General features: G+C 38.0%; 1 protein-coding gene and 1 non-coding gene across 2 annotated transcripts; both read left to right on the top strand.

The window, feature by feature from the left end:
• Positions 1 to 2,587: 2,587 nt before the first annotated feature.
• LOC113745938 (U5 spliceosomal RNA) lies at positions 2,588 to 2,703 on the top strand. Its single transcript, XR_003462520.1, has one exon. It is a non-coding gene; the product is annotated as a U5 spliceosomal RNA (small nuclear RNA).
• A 1,820-nt stretch (positions 2,704 to 4,523) lies between these two features.
• Positions 4,524 to 20,236, top strand: LOC104933296 (protein SSUH2 homolog). Its single transcript, XM_010748702.3, has 12 exons — positions 4,524 to 4,627; positions 5,629 to 5,715; positions 5,795 to 5,873; positions 6,000 to 6,129; positions 10,968 to 11,028; positions 12,464 to 12,585; positions 13,593 to 13,655; positions 13,851 to 13,933; positions 14,607 to 14,699; positions 15,938 to 16,043; positions 16,387 to 16,494; positions 18,090 to 20,236. Exons 1-12 carry the CDS (start codon positions 4,615 to 4,617, stop codon positions 18,225 to 18,227), a joined length of 1,083 nt encoding a protein of 360 aa, XP_010747004.3. The 5' UTR covers positions 4,524 to 4,614; the 3' UTR covers positions 18,228 to 20,236.
• The last annotated feature ends 1,727 nt before the right edge of the window (positions 20,237 to 21,963 follow it).

The raw sequence follows: 21,963 nt of genomic DNA, 5'->3' as shown, positions 1-21,963 counted from the left end.
AAATAAAACATTAGTAAATATTCTTGCCCATAAATCTATGAAACAACCTGCAGATAAAGCAAAGATGGGAGCTTGAACACGGCTGCAATGCGGCCACACATTATTGAATATGGATTCCTAATGTTTTGACACTGAAGAGGTTGAAAATGTACATTCATGCAATTACAACACCACGACTTATATTATTGAGCAGGAACGAACAAGGTAAGTACGTCAAAATTGTACTTAAGGCCCAGTGTGTAGGTTTATGGCACCTCGTGGTTTATGTTCTGCATTACAAAGTATTAGCATTGGACTTATTTTTTTACATGTCTAACATTGCATTAAACTTTTCAGTCAGATATCGCTGGTGATTTTATCTCTATTTTACTTCTGTAATGTAATCACCACCTTTCTGCGCTGTAACGGCGAAAATTCCTGTTGTGGGATAAATAAATATAATCTAATCTAATCATCTAAACTTATTTAATACGTAAATATCTCTAACATGTTTATACCTTTAATGTTGTATTCCATGGAGCCACTGTTCTAGTTACAGGTCATATTTCTCATTTTTCAGAAATGTGTGTTACTTCAAAAGCAGGAAAACATACAGTATTAATCGTTAAGCAATAATGCAAATTCCATCCACTGTCTCCCAAAAAACTTGAAATGACCATTTGGTTTCACAGCTAAAATGTCTGACAGTTTCACTGATTTGTTTACAGGTTTGCAGAAAACAGAAAACTTCTGTCCTTTCAAGTGATTTCCTGTCAATTCACTATTTGTTTTTGGTTCGAGGAATTTACAATCAACTCATTTTCACTTGTTGTTGTTGCAGTGAAACAGTCGATGGACAGTTGGGAAGCAAAGCAGAATGGTGCACGTGTCACCATGTATTTGTTGTTTGAAAGCAAAGATTGACTGTTCCACTGTAGACACGTCACCGTCATTGGTTTCAGTTGATTGATGTATATTGAGGCTGACAGCACAGTTCCTCAGCCTCGTTCATGTCTCTTAGACCATCACAGTTTCTCCACTTATCAACATCAACTCGTCCTGTCGTTGATAATAACTAACTAATTACTTTGACTGATCTGTAACTTTCGCGGTGTAGGATCGTCTACACCCGCCGACTTTACCCCGGTAAAAATTCCTATGTCGGACATCCTCTGCAAACATGTCATAAATCAGTCAAGTCAAAGTAGCTGCCCCTTGTGGCTTGGCTATATAGTGGCTACCGGTTCATAAGTCCCGCACACCTTCAAAAAGTGGACACTAAAACTCAAAGTACTCTTTCAAATAAAGTTTCTCCAAACGTGTTGTTCATCTAGGCAGTTATTATCACGATAATCCATGTCAAGAGTCCATTCCCCGGATAAGATGGGTTTTTTCTATCGTTATTGCCACTATAAACACGCTCTGACTTCCTCGAGCTTTTTATTTTGGCACTTCCTGTTACCGGCATTTTGAATTTGCATTTTACTAAATATTTAGTTTCACCCGAAACCATTTAGCTTCAACATTTAGATTTAGCTTTATATTTAACTTTTATATTTAACATTTACATTCTATTACATTTAGATTATTATTTACCATTTCGATTTATATTTAAATTTAGCTATTTAGATTTAGCATTTAGATTTTACATTTAACATTTGGATTTAAATATTTAAAATATCTCTAAGTTCACAAATATTGTTCTAAATGTGCAAAAAAGTGACTCTCAAAAATTCAAACCAGTTTTTTAAACATTATTTTTAGCTAAATGTGACAAAATGTTGCTGTTATTTTCAGAGAGAGACGCTTTACAAACGGCACCCCATAGTGCAAAGCGCCAGTCAATTGAAAACCGGAAATTTTCATGAATTTATAAGGAAAAAAATCCTCAGGAGCCCCAGACAGGACGTAAAAATATCCGACCAAAAGAGTACGTTTGGTCACCCTTTAATAAAGAAATATTTTTGTCAAACGGAAGAACTTTTATTTTGAAGAGTACCGGGCAAAGAAGCGTACGAGCCCCGCACACCACTAAAACGAAACACGGAGTGGAAATTTTGTTTTTGGTGTTTGGAAAAACTAAAAAACGGCTCGTTTCTGGTTTCAGCTTGTGTCCATTATGCCCAGAAAACAGAATAATAAAAAGTACCTTGGTCCTAACTGTAGCACACACACGTTACCGCAGGGAGGCGTTGTTCGTCCCTCAACGGCCGTTGCACTAAACTTTTATTTAAAACGAACACGAATATAGAAATTTATTTATTTATTTATTTATTTTTGGGACTCCGTAATGTCAGTTTGCAACTGGGATGAAATGTGCAATGTTAAAGTAAAACGTTAAATAAATAATTTTAAATGAAACGTCACCTAAGTACTTTCCCACCACTCCCAGCATGCCTTGCGGTGGGCAACAACGTTAAAACGTATTTTCTTTACACGGTCAGTGGTGGACACAGATCAACTTTACATTTAGAGTTTGTAAAGTTTACATCCACTGTCAGTGTGTGTGACTTTGTTCTGTTTTAGTGGGCTCAACATGAATGGACACCATAAGTGAAGTACATGTCCCCGTTAAAGTGATCATCCTCTCGGCGGTTGAGGTGCCAGATTACTCTGACTTCTCTTCAGATCGTATAAATCTTTCGCCTTTTACTAAAGATTTCCGTGGAGAGGATCAATAAGAGTTTTACTCAATTTTTTGATGCCCTGCTTTAATGTGGGGCTTCCTGATTTGTTACAAAGAAAACGTTTAAGCTACAAAGAATGCTTTGTGTTTTACGCTTCTGAGTTTGCCATAGTGTGAGGAATGTCAAAATCGTTAATAGAACTAAATAGATAATTATCTTATTTACATTTTACATTTATTTCTCTATTAATAACTGATCGTTTAAATGCCAATTTACATTAATACTCTGTATTGTAAAATATTAGCATTCGTAGTTTTCTTATTTATATATATTAAATCTGACACACTGGACCTTAAAAATGACAGTACTTGAACAAATTTATTTAGTTACTTTCCAGTGCCAGATCCTGGGCTACTCTAGAAACATGGTGTTTGGCTAATTTTTAAGTAAGTAGATTCTTATTTACATGCATGAAAACATAGTAACAATTATTATATTTTATGTCTGCCTCATTCTGAAAATAGAGACCCACAATCTTACACACTGGGCCTTTAAGACTAGATTTTGTATTTTTACGTCTTCCTAAGTAAGTATCCAACCATTTTCTCTAGGCTGGGGTTGGTGAAATGACATCAGCTGCCAAGATCTGTAGAGCAGCTAATTCCTGTTGACCTGAGAAATATTTCACCTCAGGAGACACAAAGTGTCTGAACATGTCTGACAAGCAGCCCCAGGCCTGACATTAAAGTTTTCCTTTACCTAAAATCTGTTAACCCACCATGAGGAGAGGGCAGGAAGCGATAGGACGCTGCAGAAATGCTGCAAAAACCCAAAATGTCGCATACACCTGTTCAATAAATAGCACACGTCAATTGTTCTCTGAATCCTCTAATGTCCAGTCTATAGGTGTTCATGGTATTTTGTCCACCCCACGTGTTACTACTTTTACTTGAACTGCTGCCCTTGAGGCTCAGCTTTGTAATCCATTGCAGATGGGCGTGGCTCACATTCCTGCAGACCTGGTGTCAAGTTACCCAAACGTCCCGTCAACAAAGGTTATGTCCATGTCTTTCAAAATAAAAGCCTACTCTTAAAAATTCAAATGAGGATTCATTATTCTTTATTGATGGATGGCGGTCCAGTACTGACAGAGTTATAATCTGTCAAACCAAGAAAATAAAAACAGATATTACTATATTGTAATGTTCAGTGTGGGTAATGATAATCTTTCTAGAGATTTGGAGATTTAATTTACACTAGAACAGTTGGCAGAGAAGATGTTTTTATTTTCATATAAATCAAATTGAGCAAAACGTGTTTTCTGCTATGACATTTTACATAGCTTACCATCCATCCCATCCATTTTCTGTAACCATGTATCCTTATCAGGGTTGTGTGGAGGCTGAAGCACATCCTAGGCAGGAGAAGTTGCCAGTTCTTACATAGGTTAACTTTCATTTTAAATAGTTTTGACTGATGTTTTGCTTTTGACTTCATACATGTATTTTATTTTGTTTGATGTAATCTCCTAATTGTAGGTTGAGCTTTTATTTTGTGTTTGTTAGTCTATAACATGTTGTTTGTTTACACAGATATGTGCAAGATGAAGACCTTTCAGACTGAAATTTTGCATTAGTAAAAAAAATTGCATCTTGCTTTCAAATATTTATGACATGAACCTGCCTTAATTTAAGTTTTCCTAATGTATCTAATTTAACTTTGGACATTAGGTAGTAATAGAAATGTAGTGATATTTATAATCTGTATTTATTTCTCATGTATCAGACATCTTAGGTATGAAAACTTCATTTTGGATGATAAAACTAAACAGTAAAAATCACAAGTAGGAAAGCTGAAAAGTCGTTTACGAATTAGACATTTATTTTGAAGTTTTAACCGGAAGTCGCCCGTCCTATTTTCGCTGTTTGGGGTATCGGTGGTGTGAAACTAACGCAGAGAGAGAGATTGTTCACATTTATTAATACCGAGCAGATCAAAGATCAACAGGATGAACAGCACAGGTAAGAATAAAAAAAACACACGACAGGACACAACATTACACGGGTCACTGAACTGACCACCACACCACCAGCTGCTACAGGATTAGGGCTGACACGCACATCTACACGCCTGCACAAACACACGCACATTTTATAAAGACACAAACATACTTCAGACTAAATCTGTCTTTAGGTTCTCGGTGACCATTTAAATTTTGCAGAAATTAATAAAGCGTTTAAACCTAAATCTAAGATGTTAGGACTTTAGTATCAAATGATGTCTGTTTTAACCAAAGTGAATTAACTTAATTAGGTTTGCAGCTTTATTGATTAATTAATTATGTGATTTGTTTGATCTATTTATCTTTTTAATGGCACCAGATTGATTAGGTCTTGTCTTCCACTGGACCATCCCGACAGTGAATAACTGTGCATAATGTAATTAGGTTTTTATTAAAACATACAGACATTAAAAATAAATTAAAAAATAGAGGAACAATATGAAGAAAACGTTAAAATAAAGTAATTTATTGAATTAATTATGTGAGTAATTTAAGGTGTAACATGGGAGAGATAATATGCGGCAAAATGTGACGTGATCTTCTCCGCCCACCTCCTCATCTCAGTCTCTACTTCCTCCTTTCCTACCTCCTCTCTTCCTTTTCTGCCTCCTTCTCTACCTTCTCTCTTCTTCATCCTCCTCCTTCTTTACCTCATCTTTTTCTTCCTGTACTTTTGCATCTCCTCTTCTTCTTTCCTACCACCTTTGTGTCACCTTCTCTATCTCATTTTTTCCTCTCTACCATCTCTCCATGTCTACCACCTCTTTTCCTTTCCTATCTCTGCCTTTCCTTTCCTATACCACCATCCCTCTGCTACCTCCTCCCCTCCTTCTCCATGCTTATTTATCTCAATCTCTCCTTCTCGAGCTCCACCATGCCCTCCACATATGAATATGAAAGTGACATCAGTCTTCTCCTCTAACTCTTGGAGTATATGAACCTCTTGTTGTTGTTTTCCAGTATCCCCCATGTATCCCCCTCCCAGTGCCCCTCCGGCTGAAATGTTTGGCAACGTGCCTGGCTATGAAGGCACTGTGATAGGAGGAGGTAAGGGGAGCCCAACCTACTACTTTTCATGTAATATTCATATTGTTGCAGCAACTAAAGTTTGTTGTTGTTGCTGCAGGTGGAGGTTTCCTGCCCCCTCCTGTGCCCACACAGCCTGTGGCCCCACCCCAACCTGGCCCAGTACCTGATGACTGGAGGTAAGACCTGACATCACCTGTCCCAATCCCAGCCAGCAGGATGCTTGTGTTTCTGTGCTAGATGAGAAAAGGCTACATTCAGAAAACATTCTGGTTTAACTCATGATGTAATTCTGTGTGTTGTAGCATCCCATCTCTGTCAGAGGATGTGGCTCGTGAGGCGTTCAAGAGCTATGCGTCCTCTCAGTGCTGCTACAGTAGCGGTCCTGCCCAGGATGGAGTCATCACCAGCATGGAGCCATTCAACACCTACAGGGTAATCTGATGTTTACACTCTCTGTGATGTGTTTGTTACTTAAGGATGCTCCTGTCATATTCTGTAGGGCTGGTATCAGCTGATCTAATACAGACCCGGCTCATAACAAAGACCCAATCTTGATCTGTATCTAGATATGTTGTCCGGATAATGACAACCGATCACTTACTGTTCTATTTACAGATAGGGTCTCATAATGGACCCTGCATACTTATGCTAATTTCTATTTATAGAAGACAATTCATCATTTTCTTCTTGTACTTGAGAATACGTGTACAGCAACTAAATACCCCGTTTACTTATGTCACAAATTTAAAAGCAATACAAGTCCAGCAGCACTCAGACAGCAAGGAAGTATTTGAACTGCAAGCACAAGGATATGAATTAGTATTCTTTAAGCCAACAATGAAAGTATACATAGAACCATAGCCACATATGTAACTAAAGTTTTATGACCACCAGCAGTAATGGTCGTAAGCAGTGACTATCTCTTTAGATTTTTGGTGGGGTCTTGCTAGACGTTCTCTGGAAAGAGGAAAATAACTTGTGATTCGATGAAAAACATTAAAATTAAACCAGAATCAATTCATATTGTAATTAATTCACAGAAAATGTAACATACTAAACGTAGATTTAGCACTGTGCACACAACTGTTATCATCAACTTGTTGCTGAAATTTTCTGGAAAACACCCACCAATACAACTTAAAGATCTTGAGTCAATCAAGTGATCCTTGAAGGTTTTGTCATTTTATTCTTGCGAGAGGAACAAATGCACAAGACAGTCTGCAGAAAATGTTCTAAGTGGGGCGGTCCCATGCTGATTCTTATACACTTCTAGGAGTATTTTTATGATTTATTATCTAACTGTCACAGTTGGCTACAGTGGCATGTATTCATTGCTATCCAACCTCACTAACTAGCTCTGCCTGACCATGTGAACCATGGTCAAGTTAATACATCAAACAACTACTGCTACAAACAACTTGCATAAATGAGAAAAATATTTTTAAGTGAAATGTACTAAGTAAAACCAAACAAGACTATAAGGCACACAGTGTTATACAATCATGTAATATAAATCTCTTCACTGCTGAGTGGACGGCCATTTTGCATTTTTGGCCAGGTTAGCTGTGTGGTTTTAGTGATGGCGATATCTGTCGGTCTACCACTTTTTTTTAAACTATTGGATGGGTGGGGTGTATTTAAACAGGGTGGCCGTGGGGTATTAAAAAGTATTAAAAGTAGGGATGCACCGAACATTTTCGGCCGAAAATGGCCCAAAATTGCATTTCGGCTTTCGATGAAGTGTCCGAATAGTAAGGCCGAATAGTGGCGTGACGCAATTAATGTAAAGAAACAACGTGCGCGCTGATCTGGCCAGGGTTGCTGATTCTTTTCACATTCACACAATAAACCCACGATGCAGGAAAAACACAGGCAAGAAACACACCATACACTGCTCTTTAGCGAAGCTATATACTTCTCTCTACATTACGGCGTCTCACACATGCGAGGTGCGTTCAATGACCGTCGGAATGACTATGGAAATTCACCGGAAATATAATAAAACTAAATAGTATTTCTTTCAAGAACAAATTAACAGTGATTAAAACAACACGGGCTTTACTAACAATATAAATAAAATAATAATTATACTAACTGGAAATTCTACTGGAATATTTGAAGGATATTAAATAAACATTTACTTTCTTTGAAAAAACATGTCTACAAATTTATTCTAGGCTATTTATGCAATAGTAAAAAAATTGTGAAAAATTTAACAACCGCATTTCATATTCGGTTTCGGTATTCGGCCAACCATTTAATTTTTATTCGGTTTCGGCCGAAAATTTTCATTTCGGTGCATCCCTAATTAAAAGGTATTAATGATTGCGAGGTATTATTTTTTTAAAGAATAGCACTTGATTTGTTGTAAGTTTGTTTGTTAAAAGTTCGCCAGAATTTATTACATAGACTGTACAGTAGAACTATTTTCCATAGCGCACAGCGATGGACTCAGGATTGTTCTGTGTAGTTCATGCATTCGAGGTCTCCGTCGCTATTTCTGTCATTTAGAGTTCACAGAGGCCATTTAGAGATCAATGTATGTCCAAGGAGGGGTTGGTGTTTTTATTGGCAGGTTGTCACACAGCCAGAGGTATTGTTTACAGCATGCGTGTGACCCACACCAGGCCAGGATCTAAACACAGAGCATTGGCACTAAAGTTTAGCTTTTTAGCCAGCATAGACTTGTCACAGACTGTGAAGTCATTTTGAGACTCGGTTTGTAAAGTTTAGTCAACATGTGAGAACTGGTCTGACACCGAGAGTCTCCTGTTGTGTGCTACATGTGTGAAACGACGACTCTACTCTGGACTTTGTCCAGACATTATTGTGTGAAAACTGCATTCAGCGTCACTCCCTCTCCTCCGGCACTGTAAGTTACATGGTGACAGGAACGCCCTGGAACTTTGTAATGATTCTCAAGAAGTTTGTGGTTAGTATGATGGTACAAAGTTACTGAATACTAAAAAGTTCTGTACATGGTTGATTGCTGGAGTAAAACTTGAAACAAGCTTGAAACAAAATGTTTGATTTCACTGACTGAAAATTACAGTGAAAAGACAAAAGAAAAATGTCAATCAACACTGTTGGTATACTTGATGTCTTCATTAGAGAACATGGTTATGTGTGGAGTGGTGCTGAACTCTTAGGCATTGTGTCATTTCTTTAGCAGATACATTATCAAATTATGTAGATTGATCTATCTCTAGTGTTCAGTTGACTGAGAACTTGATGGGAGAGCAGCCATTAATATCAAATTTCTGTGCTGCTAGTATGCCCAGTACACCGCTCCAACCGAGTCCCACCACCAGTCAAACTTCCACTGCAGCCATCGCATCTTTTCTGAAAGTCACTTTGGATAAAAGCATCAGCTAAATGACTAAATGTAAATAACTAAGGGACTGGCAGTAACAGTGCGTGTGTCCTCCCATTTCACGATCCAGTTTTTGACTATGACTAGAAGCAAGTTTTAAAAAATATTTAGAAGGTATTAAATGGTATTAAATTTAACCTCAGAATTCCTGCACAAACCCTGTTAAATCTAAACTTTTTGTTTAAGAATGTGTCCAAACACTAACACCTCCTTGGATCTGATCACCATGTGAACCATGCTCACAATGTAGTCTAAAGGATCTTATGACATTTACACCTGCATTGACATGAGATTCAGATCACATATCTATAGACACAGATCATATGTACATACCAGGGGACATACCAGAGGGTATCGGTGTCAGTCTCTTTTATTAAAATGACCCACTTGTTGAGTACTTCTGCACTCTTAACTCAAAAGGACTGGATGTGTCCATGCAGAGGATGACGTCACTTTAAACCAGTTTATAAACACTTTAATTATGTGACTCTGATGACTTGCACATGACTTTCATGTGACCTCAGAGACTGTCATGTGACATTAAAATGTGAACAAACTTAAAGCATCCTGGTGCCTGAAACAGTAAATCCAGTTCAGTCTTGTTTGGCCCGTCTACATTTTTTTTCTTGCATGTCTCGCGTGTGTCTGCAGCAGAGACGTTTCTATTTTAGTCAATCCATCTGTCCACATAGGCCACGCGGCAGCTTGAGTTTCACTTAGATTATATGCATGTTACAGCGACTTAAAGTGGATTTATACACTTCAAGTGTATTTTCTTTATGTTATGTAAGAGTGCCTGAATGCATTATGTGCAGGCAATGGCAGAGGACTAAAGCTGCTTTGTGTTATTTCTATTTGGGTGATGTTTTTTTATGGAGTCAGTCAGCTGCTGGCTACAACTTGACTTTTAAAATGTTATGCCAAATTAGGTATTAGCAGTTCTTGTTTGCAATGTACCCATGGATGTACATCACCACATTACTTTGATATTGAAGGAAACTTAAAATTTTGATAATTCTCAGACAAGTTCTGGTGTTTTTAATGGAGCAGAGACGTTGATAAATATACTGTATCATCTCTGTGTGTTTAGATTTAACTGAGCTATAACTCCAGGAAGGAGTACAAATTGAGTTGCATCTGTCCCTTTCACCTCACTCCCTATCTTTGCCTCACCTCACTCCAACCACACCTCCCATTCAACTCACCCATCTACCCCCTGGGACGGTATAGGAAAGGTATGGCAGAGATGGGAAAGGAAAAGAGGTTGCAGACAAGGAGAGAAGTTAGAAAGGAAAAGAGGAGATAGAGAAGGTGACAAAAGGTGGTAGGAAGGAAGAGGCAGAGACCCAAAAAGACAGGAAAGGGAACAATGAGTTACTGGGAGGTTTGAAAACCTCTATGTTAGACTAAAAGTCTCCACTAGTTTCTGTTGTTAATAAATGTTAAGTGAGATGGTGATCAGATTTAGACTCTGGTTTACACTGCAGTCTAACAAAACTCTTGTTTATCCAGAAAAATACATTAACAAAACCTTGAACTGTTGGCTTGAGGAATATTAACTCTTCTCCTTGTGCTCACCAGCTGCTAGCAGTTCAAACACTTCCTGCTGTCGTGCAGCTGGACTTGTGTTGGATTCAAATTTACTCTGTATTCTGTACTGACAAAGGTCTGTAGTTTGTGTATTTATTCACCTGAACTTAGCCATTCTGATCAGCAAAATGTCAGATCAAAATCAAGTTATCTGTAATGAATATTGACTGATTGGTTGGATCATGTTTCTTTCTCTTTAAGTTTTTGAAATGAATTATTGCTGTAAATGGTTCTGTTATTATTATCTTTCGGTTTATCTGTTACCTTTTATATTCTAAAATTCCTGTTGTTATTTCTGTTTTCGTAGTACCGGCTGGAGACGTATACTGAGTCCAGGTCAACTGAGTGGGCCCACAAACCTCATGAAGGTAAACATTTGTTCAATCTGAACATAATTCTGAGCTCAAAAGTCAGATTAAAACACAAGTAAAGACACAACAGAATAATAAAAAAATAATAAAAAGTAATAATAAATAAGATGAATAAAAATACAACTTCCTTATTGCTTTAACAGACTCATTACAGGGCTCCACCTCTTTATAAATGTGAGTCTTTGTAGCTTTATTGCATATGTAATTTGTTCCATCTCACATAGTTCCCAGTTTCCATACTTTTTTAACTTTATTTCCAGGTTGCAGTTTTATAAAGAACTTTTTTTTTATAAAGAATGATTGGAGTCAGCTTTTTCCCATTCCTTATGTGTTGTAAGAGAATGCTTCAGCTGTAAATATCTAAAAGATTCAGTCCTTGGAAGGTTAAACTCCTGTCTTAGTTGTTCGAATGACTTAAGCGCTCCATCGTGAAAGATTTGATACATAGTCCATATTCCCCTTGTAACCCTTCTAAGTAACTTATACTGCCCGCTGATAAAATTTGCTTTGGCAGGTTGAATGAAGTCTATATAGCTTTCCAAATTTTTAGGGTTACTCTAGTCTAGTCCCCCATTTGGGTATTTTTAAGAGAAAAGGGAAACTGCTCTTTGTCACATTAAACCAGCCCTTAGGTGATTCAGTATTTAATTTCCAATATAATTGTTGGATTTGTGGGACCATTTTATTTTAAAAATTGGTCAAAATCTGTGAGCAGAGGACTTTTATTCTCTAGTATGCATCAAATTCCCACATTACAAACAAAGAAATAGGTTTAGCGTTAGTGGTCCGACATTGTTATAAGACTGTCGAGGCTTCTATGTTATTGTAGTGTCTAGACAGTGAGACAGCCCTATCCTTTGATCTCTGTTACCATATGTTATGTCCAAGGCTAATCTCTATAAGTCTTCAGGTGATCAGAGGCTCCTCCTCATCGTTTCCCTCCTGATCTCTGGCACCTGTTTGGAGGCCTTTAAGAGCTCTGGGTAGCTCCACCCACACACTCTCTCTCACACCGCAGCTTGGGCCTGCTGCAATACTATCAGCCTCCACCTTTTTCATTGTTATCCTCGGTTTTGATTTTTGGCTACAATAAAGGTTGGATTGGCTGTTGTTTGTGACCTGTGTTGCTTCCCAAGAGCCAGGGTTGTAACACCATAGTAATGATCAGAATTGTGCCTGCTTTCCTAAACACAAATGTAAAGCTGTTCTGTATCTCAAGGAGAGAAGTCAGTGTCCCCATTACAATCTAAGATTTAACACTGTCCCTACAGTGACATCAGGACATGATGACCCTGTGTGACTATTTCCATTACTGTTTCTTGGTCCAGTATGTACAATATAAAGAGTACGTCTAAGGTAACAGAAGCATGCATGTAAGGGCAGATGTTTTGATCGACAGGTTGGTGTCTTGTTTCTCTTGTGTGACTGATAGGTGAGGTAGCTGACTTCTACACCCAGACCGCCCCCCGGCCATGGGAGATCCAGGCCACGGCTCCCAGCTTCTTCACCAATCACACTGAGGAAATCCGCGTGCCCTACACCTCCTCCATCAAGGTGATTGGTTAGCAGGAACTGTCCATCAAAATCTCCTTTGGTTCTCTGGTTGAGTGGTAAACCTGTTGATCTGAACTATTTCTGATTTTAACACACAGTTGGCAGCCAATCAGAGAGCAGGATTCTCTGTTGCTGTTAATTTAGAGTCTAAATATTTTTGGAATCCTCAAGGGAGTTGGGGATGTATCAGTGATCCTTGAGAAGGTCCAGGGGTTCACTGAGGAGGCTTTACATGCCTTTCCAGAGGTCCCAGTGGTTATTGGAGACATCACATGTGTCTTGGAACAGATTCAAATGGTTGCTGAGGAGGATCCACAGATCCTTGAAGAGTAACCAAAGATGTTTTAGAAGGCCTTCAAGTTGTTCCAGAAATACTTCCTGGAGGAAATACAGGGGTCCATGAAAAGGTTCCTTGAAGACATTTAGTGTTTCTTGAAAATGTTTAGTTGGGTCTTAAATGGGCTTTCCAGTAATTATCTTTGAGGAGATTTCAGAGGAATTAAAGAATTTCCGCAGATCCTTGAAGAGATTTTCTCAGTCCATGAAGATTTGGCTTGGCTTTCCAAGGGTCATACAGAAGGGTTTTTTCAGAATGTTTCTTTTGGGGTTGAGGTGCTCCATTGAGAGCTCCTTGAGGTAGTTTGAAAGGCTTTAGAAGATCCTTGAGGCCCTGTGGGGTTCCAGTATTCTTTGAGATGTTCCAGGGCTCCATGAATAGCTGCCATGAGGTCCTTAAAGCGGTGTCTTTGATGTCTTTAGAGACGTTCTTGGGGTGTGTAGCATCAGTACAATTGCTGTTATTACCTGCAGTTAAATATACCTCAACGTCTAATGTAGAACAGAGGTGAAAACTGCCGACCTCAACTAGGTTTGATTTTAACAGAAGGCTGACAGCCAATCAGAGACAAGGATTCTGATGTGGGGTATTTTCACAGCTTTAGTGTGTCAGTGTGAGTCCAACAGACAATAAAGTTATTTTTAACTCTGTATGTGTGTGTGTTTTGTAGGAGTGCCACAGCTGCCATGCTACAGGAAGGATGCCGTGTGACAATTGCAGTGGAAATGGATATGTATGAAGTCAATTAATCAATCAGTAATAATAAACTGCATTATAATTGTGGTATTATTATACATAACAATATTAAAAAATATTTTTATTTAAAAGTAAAAACTGAAAATGTAATGGGTTAATAAACATAGAACAAATTTTATGTGGATCTACAATCAAATTATCCATGTTAATATTCCTCTGTGTGTTTCTCCAGACAAAAGATTGCTGGGTGTGTGACGGCTCTGGGAGGAAGCTTGAAGAGACCTGCAATAACTGCCGTGGTAGCGGCAAAGAAAGGTCCTGAAAGAGGGTTGGGTAGTCCTAGTGCTCCAGGGTGGTGACTCACAATCCTTTTTTGGCTTGTGACCCTTGATCCTCATCCCAAATAGGAGAAACTATCCAGGTTTTCACAATAATAAAAGAAAAGTTAGAAAAATAAACATTGTTTTGATAGCAGCTCAACAAACCCTCAGATACATCTCTAGACCCCTTGGGGGCTCACAAGCCAAAAAGGTTGAGAACCACTGACAAAGGTGTTTAAAGTTGTAATGCTCAAAGGTCCAGTGTTAAAGGATTAAGGATATCTATTTACAGAATATGACAGAAATAGAGTAGAGTATTCATAACTATGGATGATATGTTTTTGTTACCTTAGAGCAAGTCTTTTATTTCTACAGAAGCCACGAGTTGAACCGCCATGTCTCTACAGTAGTCCAGAATGGACAAGTTAAGCACCGGCTCTAGATGGGGCTTTTTGTGTGGTCACTGTAGATTCTTTTTTATGGGGTGCAATCAGCAACTGCACCACCAGATGCCACTAAATCCTAGACACTGGTTCTTGTATATATAAATATCAAAACGCGGAAGATAAAAAGATCAGGAAACATGAAGTGTTTGTGTTCAGCAGCTTTAAATGTGAGGACATTTTAAGGGGGAAAATCAATCTAAAAAATGTATTTTGTGTGTGTAGGTGCACATCATGTAATTCTGAGGGAATGAAGGAGTGTGAAACCTGTAAAGGAAAACGACAACTGCTCACCTACATCAACCTAAAAGTTGAGTGGTAAGTACTGATACTACAACTCTTTACGGGTCCTTGAACAGATTCCTAGACTCCTGGAAGAAATCACTGGAGAATCCAGGTTTCCATGAAACCTTGAAGAGGTTCATTGGTGGTTTCAGGGTTCTTTGATGGTGTTTCTTGGGGTCCCTGAATAGTAGAGGAGATCTAAATTGTTTTTAGGAAGTTGTAGAGGGTCTTTAAGAGTTTTTAGAGGTTCTTGAGAAGATTTCTTAAGACCTTTAGGATGATACAGTGGCTCTGGAAGAGATTTCTGTGGTCCTTGGGGTAGTTCTATCTCAGATAGTTTCAAGTGGTTGCTGTTGAGTTCCTTGATGATGTTCCACTGGGGAGGGTCAAATGGTCCTTGAGAGAGTTTTCAAGGACACTGAAAAGTCTCAAGGGCTGCTTGAGGTGTTCCAAAGGTCCATGAGGAGATTCACTGAGACGGTGAAAATGTTACAGTGATGCTTCAGGAGGTTCTTTTAGGCCTTAAAGAGCATCTAGGGTGCTTTGGTTGTTCTAAAGGTCCTTGAAGATGTCCATTTGATTGGGTTCTTAAGAAGATTTAAAAGGGAGCCCCAGAGGACCTTGGAGGTTCTCTGAATTATAGACATTACAGTGGTCCCTAAAGGTGTTACAGTGGTGCTGAAATATGTTCCAGTAATCACTGGGGGTCCATGGAGCCTTAAGGATCTCCTATGAGTCATTGGGAATACCAGAGGTCCTTGAAGATGTGTCAATAGTCCTTAAAGAGGTTCCCAGAGTCCTTGAAGATGTCCCAGTAGGCATTTGAGTAGGTTTCAAGGGTTTCCAAGAGTCCATGAGAAGCCTTAAATGGGAAGACACAAAAACTGATCACGGATTTGACCCAGTTAACTCTAAAACTGAAGGACTGAAAGCAAATTTATGGCATCAAACTGGTTATAAAGAGGATTTAATTATGTTGAACTACAAATAGTAGTTTCATATGAAATTGATTTGGTGGCAGCAGTCTGGTTCACGGCCTGTAGGTTGTTAAAGGGCTGCTATGTGAGACCTGGTTGGCAGTGATGTCATCATGTGTGATACTTTGATGCCCTCTGGTGGCCTAAAGACAAATCTGCATTATGTGAATTTTAACTAATATGCAAATATGATGAGAGTATGTATGTGTATATATTTTTCTTTGTGCGTCTATTTATATTTAAACATGTGTCATGTGTATAATCATGTTTATATTTGTGTATCTGTGCGTTTAGGGTCAATCAAGTGGATGACCACGTGGTGGAGCAGAACTCTGGTCTTAGGATTGATGATCTTCGCTCAGTGAGCGGGAAGGAGTTGTTCAAGAACAACCAGTACCTGGTAGGCACACACACACACACACACACACACACACACTATAAAACTGCACTTAACTCAGAGATTTCCCTCTTGTTAAATATGTGAATTTTCTGATGTTAGCAAAAGCACTATTTATTTTGTATTTTGTATTATAATATGCTGTAGGAAACTATGACTCCCCTCCCTTCATTATGTTTAATATTCAGTAAATCACTGAAAGGCAACATGTAGCTCATCTTAAATAGCTAAAGTTTGTTCTTCAGGTGGTGCTAGAGAAAAGATTATGGGGTAATTAAAGAAACATTGCTAATGTCTGTTTAAGTTTCAGCACTGTATGAAAGTCTCTCTGTCTGTTTCCTCTCAGCTCTACCCCCTGCTTGGGTTTCCCAACCCGGCTATCTCTGAGGCCTCTGAGCGACTGCTCCAAGAGCACCAAACCAGGTTCGCCCAGGACTTCAGGATCCTGCAGCAGGTAGGTCCACATAATCAAACATGAAAAGACATCTTTATAGGTCTTTAAAATACTGAATGCGTTTTTTATCTGTCTGCCAGAGTTAGATAAGAATACAGGTACCAGTTTCATATCTGTGTCCAGTAGCCACCATTAAGGTCCCTGAGGTCTGGACCTTGCTTAAGTTTACAAGCTGCTTGTTTCTTTTGGGTAACTTTTGTAAATAAAAGCTCTTATCCTAAGTAACATCATTTTAAGTCATGGGACAGCTGTAAAACAAATAAGAGAGCCAATCAAAATCTATCTCGGTCTCTCAGTAGCAATGCACACATGCATGGATGCTGTGAGTGCACATGAAGGTTGGTATATAGATAATATGAGAGAGTCATATCAAATGTAGTAAATATGGTATTTGTGTAGATCAGCATTGTGTACATAAATGTGTATAATAAAAACATTCTCACATTAAATCGGCTTGCGTACTAACCGCAAGGAAATGCATCAACTTGAAACTTGAAATTTGAAACAGGCGCACCTCGTATCTGCTGCAGTAAACTGATTTTAGTGAGTTAATGAGCACCCTGTTTCCATAGCAACCGACTGTCAATTATTAATCGTCCGACCATTTGAGACAACTGTTATACAAATATCACACTGTTTAAGTTTTACATATTTGTTTCCATTATTTATGTTTAAGTCAGTTGCTTGTTAGCTATTCAAATAATAATAAAACTATAATAAAATGAAATGGAAATCTCAAGTACCGCAGTGATAACATGGCAGGATCTTTTTAATATGTATGACCACAGAGACTAAAGAATTAGACACTAACACAACATGATCTCTCCATTACTGTCACATCACAGGTTAACTAACAACTGCATTGTCGGCTAATGTATAGTCTGATGTGCCCACTGTGTCAGTCAGACTATAAGAGGTGAAGTTGTTGAAATGTCAGATTATGTATAATAAGTGGAGGTCCGGGTCGAGCTTGTACTAAAGGCTGAGTCTGACCTCGGTTTGATTCCAACCCACAGTCATCCCCTCTCCTTTTTAACCTCAGCTGCTCCTATCTAATAAAAATGCAATAAAAGCCTAAGAGCTAATCAAAAAAGCAGATGTGTCAGCTGAAACGTTAGAAGTGAGAGCAGCTGAAATGTCAGGTGGCATATGAGCACGAAAAGCAAGCTTTGAATTCAGTTAGTTTGTCACAAATAATCATAGTGAAATGTTTTTTCTGTAAACTCCTCTAACTGGTTCTCTTAAATATTGTGGGAAATTTTACCATCAAGAATAAACAATGTAATAAATATTGTTTTTTATGGAAGAAATGTGAGTAAATAAGAAGGTAAAAGGTCATCTTAATAGACCTAAGGCATTCATAATTGTATAAAAAAAGTATTTTAATTCACAGTCTTAGGCAGTATTTTCACTTTGGATCCTAGTGGCCTCAGTAGATGTTCTTTACCTCTATTGCTAAGCTAAGCTAACCACGTCCCGACTTGAGCTTCATTCTCAACACACAGAAATAAGTTTGATATCCATCTCACACTCAGAAAGAAAGACAGTAAGTGTATTATCCAAAATGTTGAAACTGTTTCTTCTCTCTCTCACAGAGGCAGAGAGTTGAGCTGATCCCCATCACTAAGGTGAACTATAAGTGGAAAGGCGACTCTCACGTCTACTATGTCTACGGCAACGAGAACCAAGTCAGCGCAGACTACCCAGCAACCTGCTGCTGTGTCATCCTGTAGACACATAAACACACAGAGAGTCCCTGTTATCCAAACACTACACAAAGATTTCTCCACAAAAACAGTCCAATTAGATGAATTACTGTGAGCTCTTCAAATATAATACAGTCAGATCAGTTTAGAGCTGCAATTTGGTGCTCTGGTCAAACATCCAGTGTAAAAATTTACAATTAACATAAAAATGCTGCACTGTAATTAAACAATGCTGGATAGACTGCATTTATCTGTTTGTCTTTATGCTGCTCAGTTCAAACTCTTAGACTTTGCAACTGTTAGGATGACATGACGCTCCACCAGAGAAAATTAAGGGCTGCCATTTAACACTGATATCAAGATTTAAGAGCCCCTTACTGTCTCTGTTTGGACATCAGTGTTGACCATGTCCTCTGAAGCTATGACCATTTACCAAAGACGTTTTTCTATTACAGTTTTACTGAAAGTATGTGCCATTTTAATATCCTAAGTACTGCATGGAAACTCAGTCTATGAAAGTCAAACATGAGAAACGTCAAAAAAATAAAAATGGGGGTTTCATCTAACGAGGTTAATATACTATAATATTTGCTGTATAAAGTCTTGCACGTAATCAGATGCTGGAGTAAGTCTAAAGTAAGTTTATAGAATAACAGCAGAACTGGTTCACCTGGTTTGTACCTGTATGTTTGTACCTGTGGTTTAATGTTGATAGTAAAAACCACTTTAGTGTTAAAAATGCTGAGTTTATCGGTTTCACAACAAGTAGATCAAGATTTTCAGGAGCAAAATAATATATCCTATAAGCCCGGTCACACCAGTAAGTATCAATATGTGACACAAATGTGTCATCTTTAAATATCTGTTATGCTATCAGCTCCATTGTTTGTAATTCACTCTCTGTTGTGGAGCAGTTTATACTCCAACTGAGGAGGTTAAACAAATTGGATGATGGCATTTTAGCTACAATAGCTTCCACCATTTTGAGCGTCCCAGCTTTCCATTTTTTTTCAGGATATTGTACATTTCATTGCATAAAGTGCTGTCAAAGCTAGTTAAACATTTCTTAACAATCAAGTCAATCCACTGATTTAGTCACAGAATATTGCTGTCTGAAATTCTGGTGTGACGTGGGCCTATAGTATTATTTGTTTAATTTTTTTTCCCCTTATTAGTTTAGTAAATGTCTTGCTGATCGCCTGGACACGCTAAATGAAATTAATGAATGTATTCTCTGTGTGGTCTGTTAAAAACAAGCAGCATTAAATAATCTGCAAGATAGTCACTTTCAGCTGTATAATGACGACCTTCACCAAAGTGCTGAGACAGTTTTACCTCTGTTTTTTAAAAAGAAGAACCCTAAACACCTCATTATAACGTTATAATACATGTTTACTCAAGCTATTTCTTTGAAGTCTGAAACCAAGCAAGCATTTGAACATTTGCATTTCTTTTGCTTTGTAAGTTTATGTGATGAAAGAAACTTTCGTAGATGTGTCGTTTCTTCTTTTTGCCTCTGGTTTTAGCTGACATCAACCGTTCACGTCAGGACAAAAATATACATCCTTCCTGCCTTGTAGCAGAGCTCCTGTAGAGGCCACTCATGTGGGATCTGCAGCCCTGTGCCTACAACCGATTTGTCTGTGACTGACAGGACAAAACCACTTCAGGTTTATGGGTGTCATTGTTTATGTGTAAGGGGTAATACTACTGTATTGTTTTTTTGGTGTGTTCATTATTCATTCAAGTTTTATTTGTTCTGTTGTCGGTGTAACATCAGTGATACAGTGTCACTGTTTCCATTTTCAACATGACTGAAGCTGCGTATTGTCTCAAGCTAAAGTGATGCTGCTTTAATGTGATGAACTTTTATTAAGTGGAATGCTCCTTTATCTGCAATGTACCTGCAATTTAACTGCTTTAAAACATTAATCTGATGGATGTCATTACTCTCTTAGTACTCAATTATACACTGTTGTTACACTATGTTATTAATCACATGTTCCTGTTAAAACTGAAAATAAACTCACTTACTTTACTGCTTTAGTCACATCTGTTTACATTACAAACATAAGGTGAAACGTTTACAGTATGGAGTCGAAAACTCTGATATAAAATACATATATAAAATTCAAATAATATAATAATATGTAAATGTATATATGTATGTATTCAAAAACAGAAATACAGTCCCTTCTCACCTGCTAAAAAATGCACCAATCCAAAACTTAGACACCACAACAGCTGAATAAATGATCTAAATTATGAAATAACTGAACACAAAAAAATGTCTCAAACAGGTGATAAAGGGGCTGCTTTTGCTCTCTGAATGGAGGTTAAAGGAAAAAGGGAAAACTCACAGGTCTTTTTACAGGATAGATCTAATTAATATCAGAAACAAATTATCTGTACTTAATTTATCTCAGCTTATGTTATATTTTTCTGCTATTCTTGTTATATTTCTGGTGTACACTTTACATACATTTACATGTGTATATAAATATTTTCAGATCAAACACAGAGACTAGTTAGTGCTGCTGCAACACCTGAATTTCTTTTCTGGGGATCAGTAAAAGCATGCTTAATTTTATCTCAGAACACATGTAAACAACAGAAGATAAGATATGGAGAGAGGAGCTCATGAGTGCACAAAGATACGAGACGTATTGATCACAAAGTACAAGTCTTGTCTCTCCAACATGTTTTTAACTTCAACAAGTTTCAAAAAGAGATTTGGCACCTCTCTCTTTTGAATAAATCACTAACAGTGTCACCAACAAAGCACTTCATCTGTTCACCTGCTGCGGACACGGCAGTTGGACTTCAATCCCTCAAATTTAGACTCATAACACAGATTTCCACTGGTCTAATGAACATTCCTTGTGTTGCTTAGTTCAAGCAATTCTCTTTTTCTTCTTGGTATTCCTCAGTCGTGGTTTCTTTGCAGCAGTTCAACCATGAAGGCCTCATTTAGACAGTCTTTTCTAAACAGTTGATGTTAAGATGTGTCTGCTACTTGAACTATGTGAAACATTTATGTGGGAGTCTCTGTTCCTGTTAATTGGTGATATGTGAGGCTGTTAACTGTAATGAAGCTATCCTCTGCAGCAGCAGATGTAACCATTGGTCCTTCTTTCTGGGGGCAGTCCTCATGAGAGCCAGTTTTACGTCTTAAAGTAAAGGTTCTCCATTACTACAGTAGTTGGGCTACCTGTTATTTCATAGTTTTGATGTTGTCAGTGTTAATCTAGAACAATCTTTCATATCAACTTTTCAGTGTGAAAGGGTCTCTAATGGTTTGTTTTAGTGGACATAGGAAGAATTATACAACATTTATTAAAAATATAGAGAAGAAAATGGAAGCTGGTTCTTGTCTCTGTGTCTGTTATCTCTTCTCTTACTGTCAATCATGTTAATTCATTTAGACTAAATCCACCAATCACATCACTCCGTGCAGACTGACATTATACTGCTATCACTATCACATCATCAGATCATCTATCTTGTCTCTGTCTTGAGTCCATCCCAGAATGCACTGTAGCATGGAAACGAAACAACACAAACAGTTTGTTGGAGAGAAACTACATTACAGTGCTCGTCTGTTCTCTGCTAAGATCGATGGTAGTTTTCTCAACGGATTGTGTTTCCTGTCTGATACATCCTCTCACTGCTAATCAGCCCCCCTCACTTCCTGTCTCATATCCTGTCAGATAAAGTAGACATGCGTCTCTCAGCTGATCTCTGAAGCTTTTAACTTATTCTG

The sequence above is a fragment of the Larimichthys crocea genome, chromosome VI, assembly GCF_000972845.2.
Source record: "Larimichthys crocea isolate SSNF chromosome VI, L_crocea_2.0, whole genome shotgun sequence".
In the NCBI taxonomy this organism is placed as follows: domain Eukaryota; kingdom Metazoa; phylum Chordata; class Actinopteri; family Sciaenidae; genus Larimichthys; species Larimichthys crocea.
This window is presented reverse-complemented; position numbering and strand designations above follow the sequence as displayed.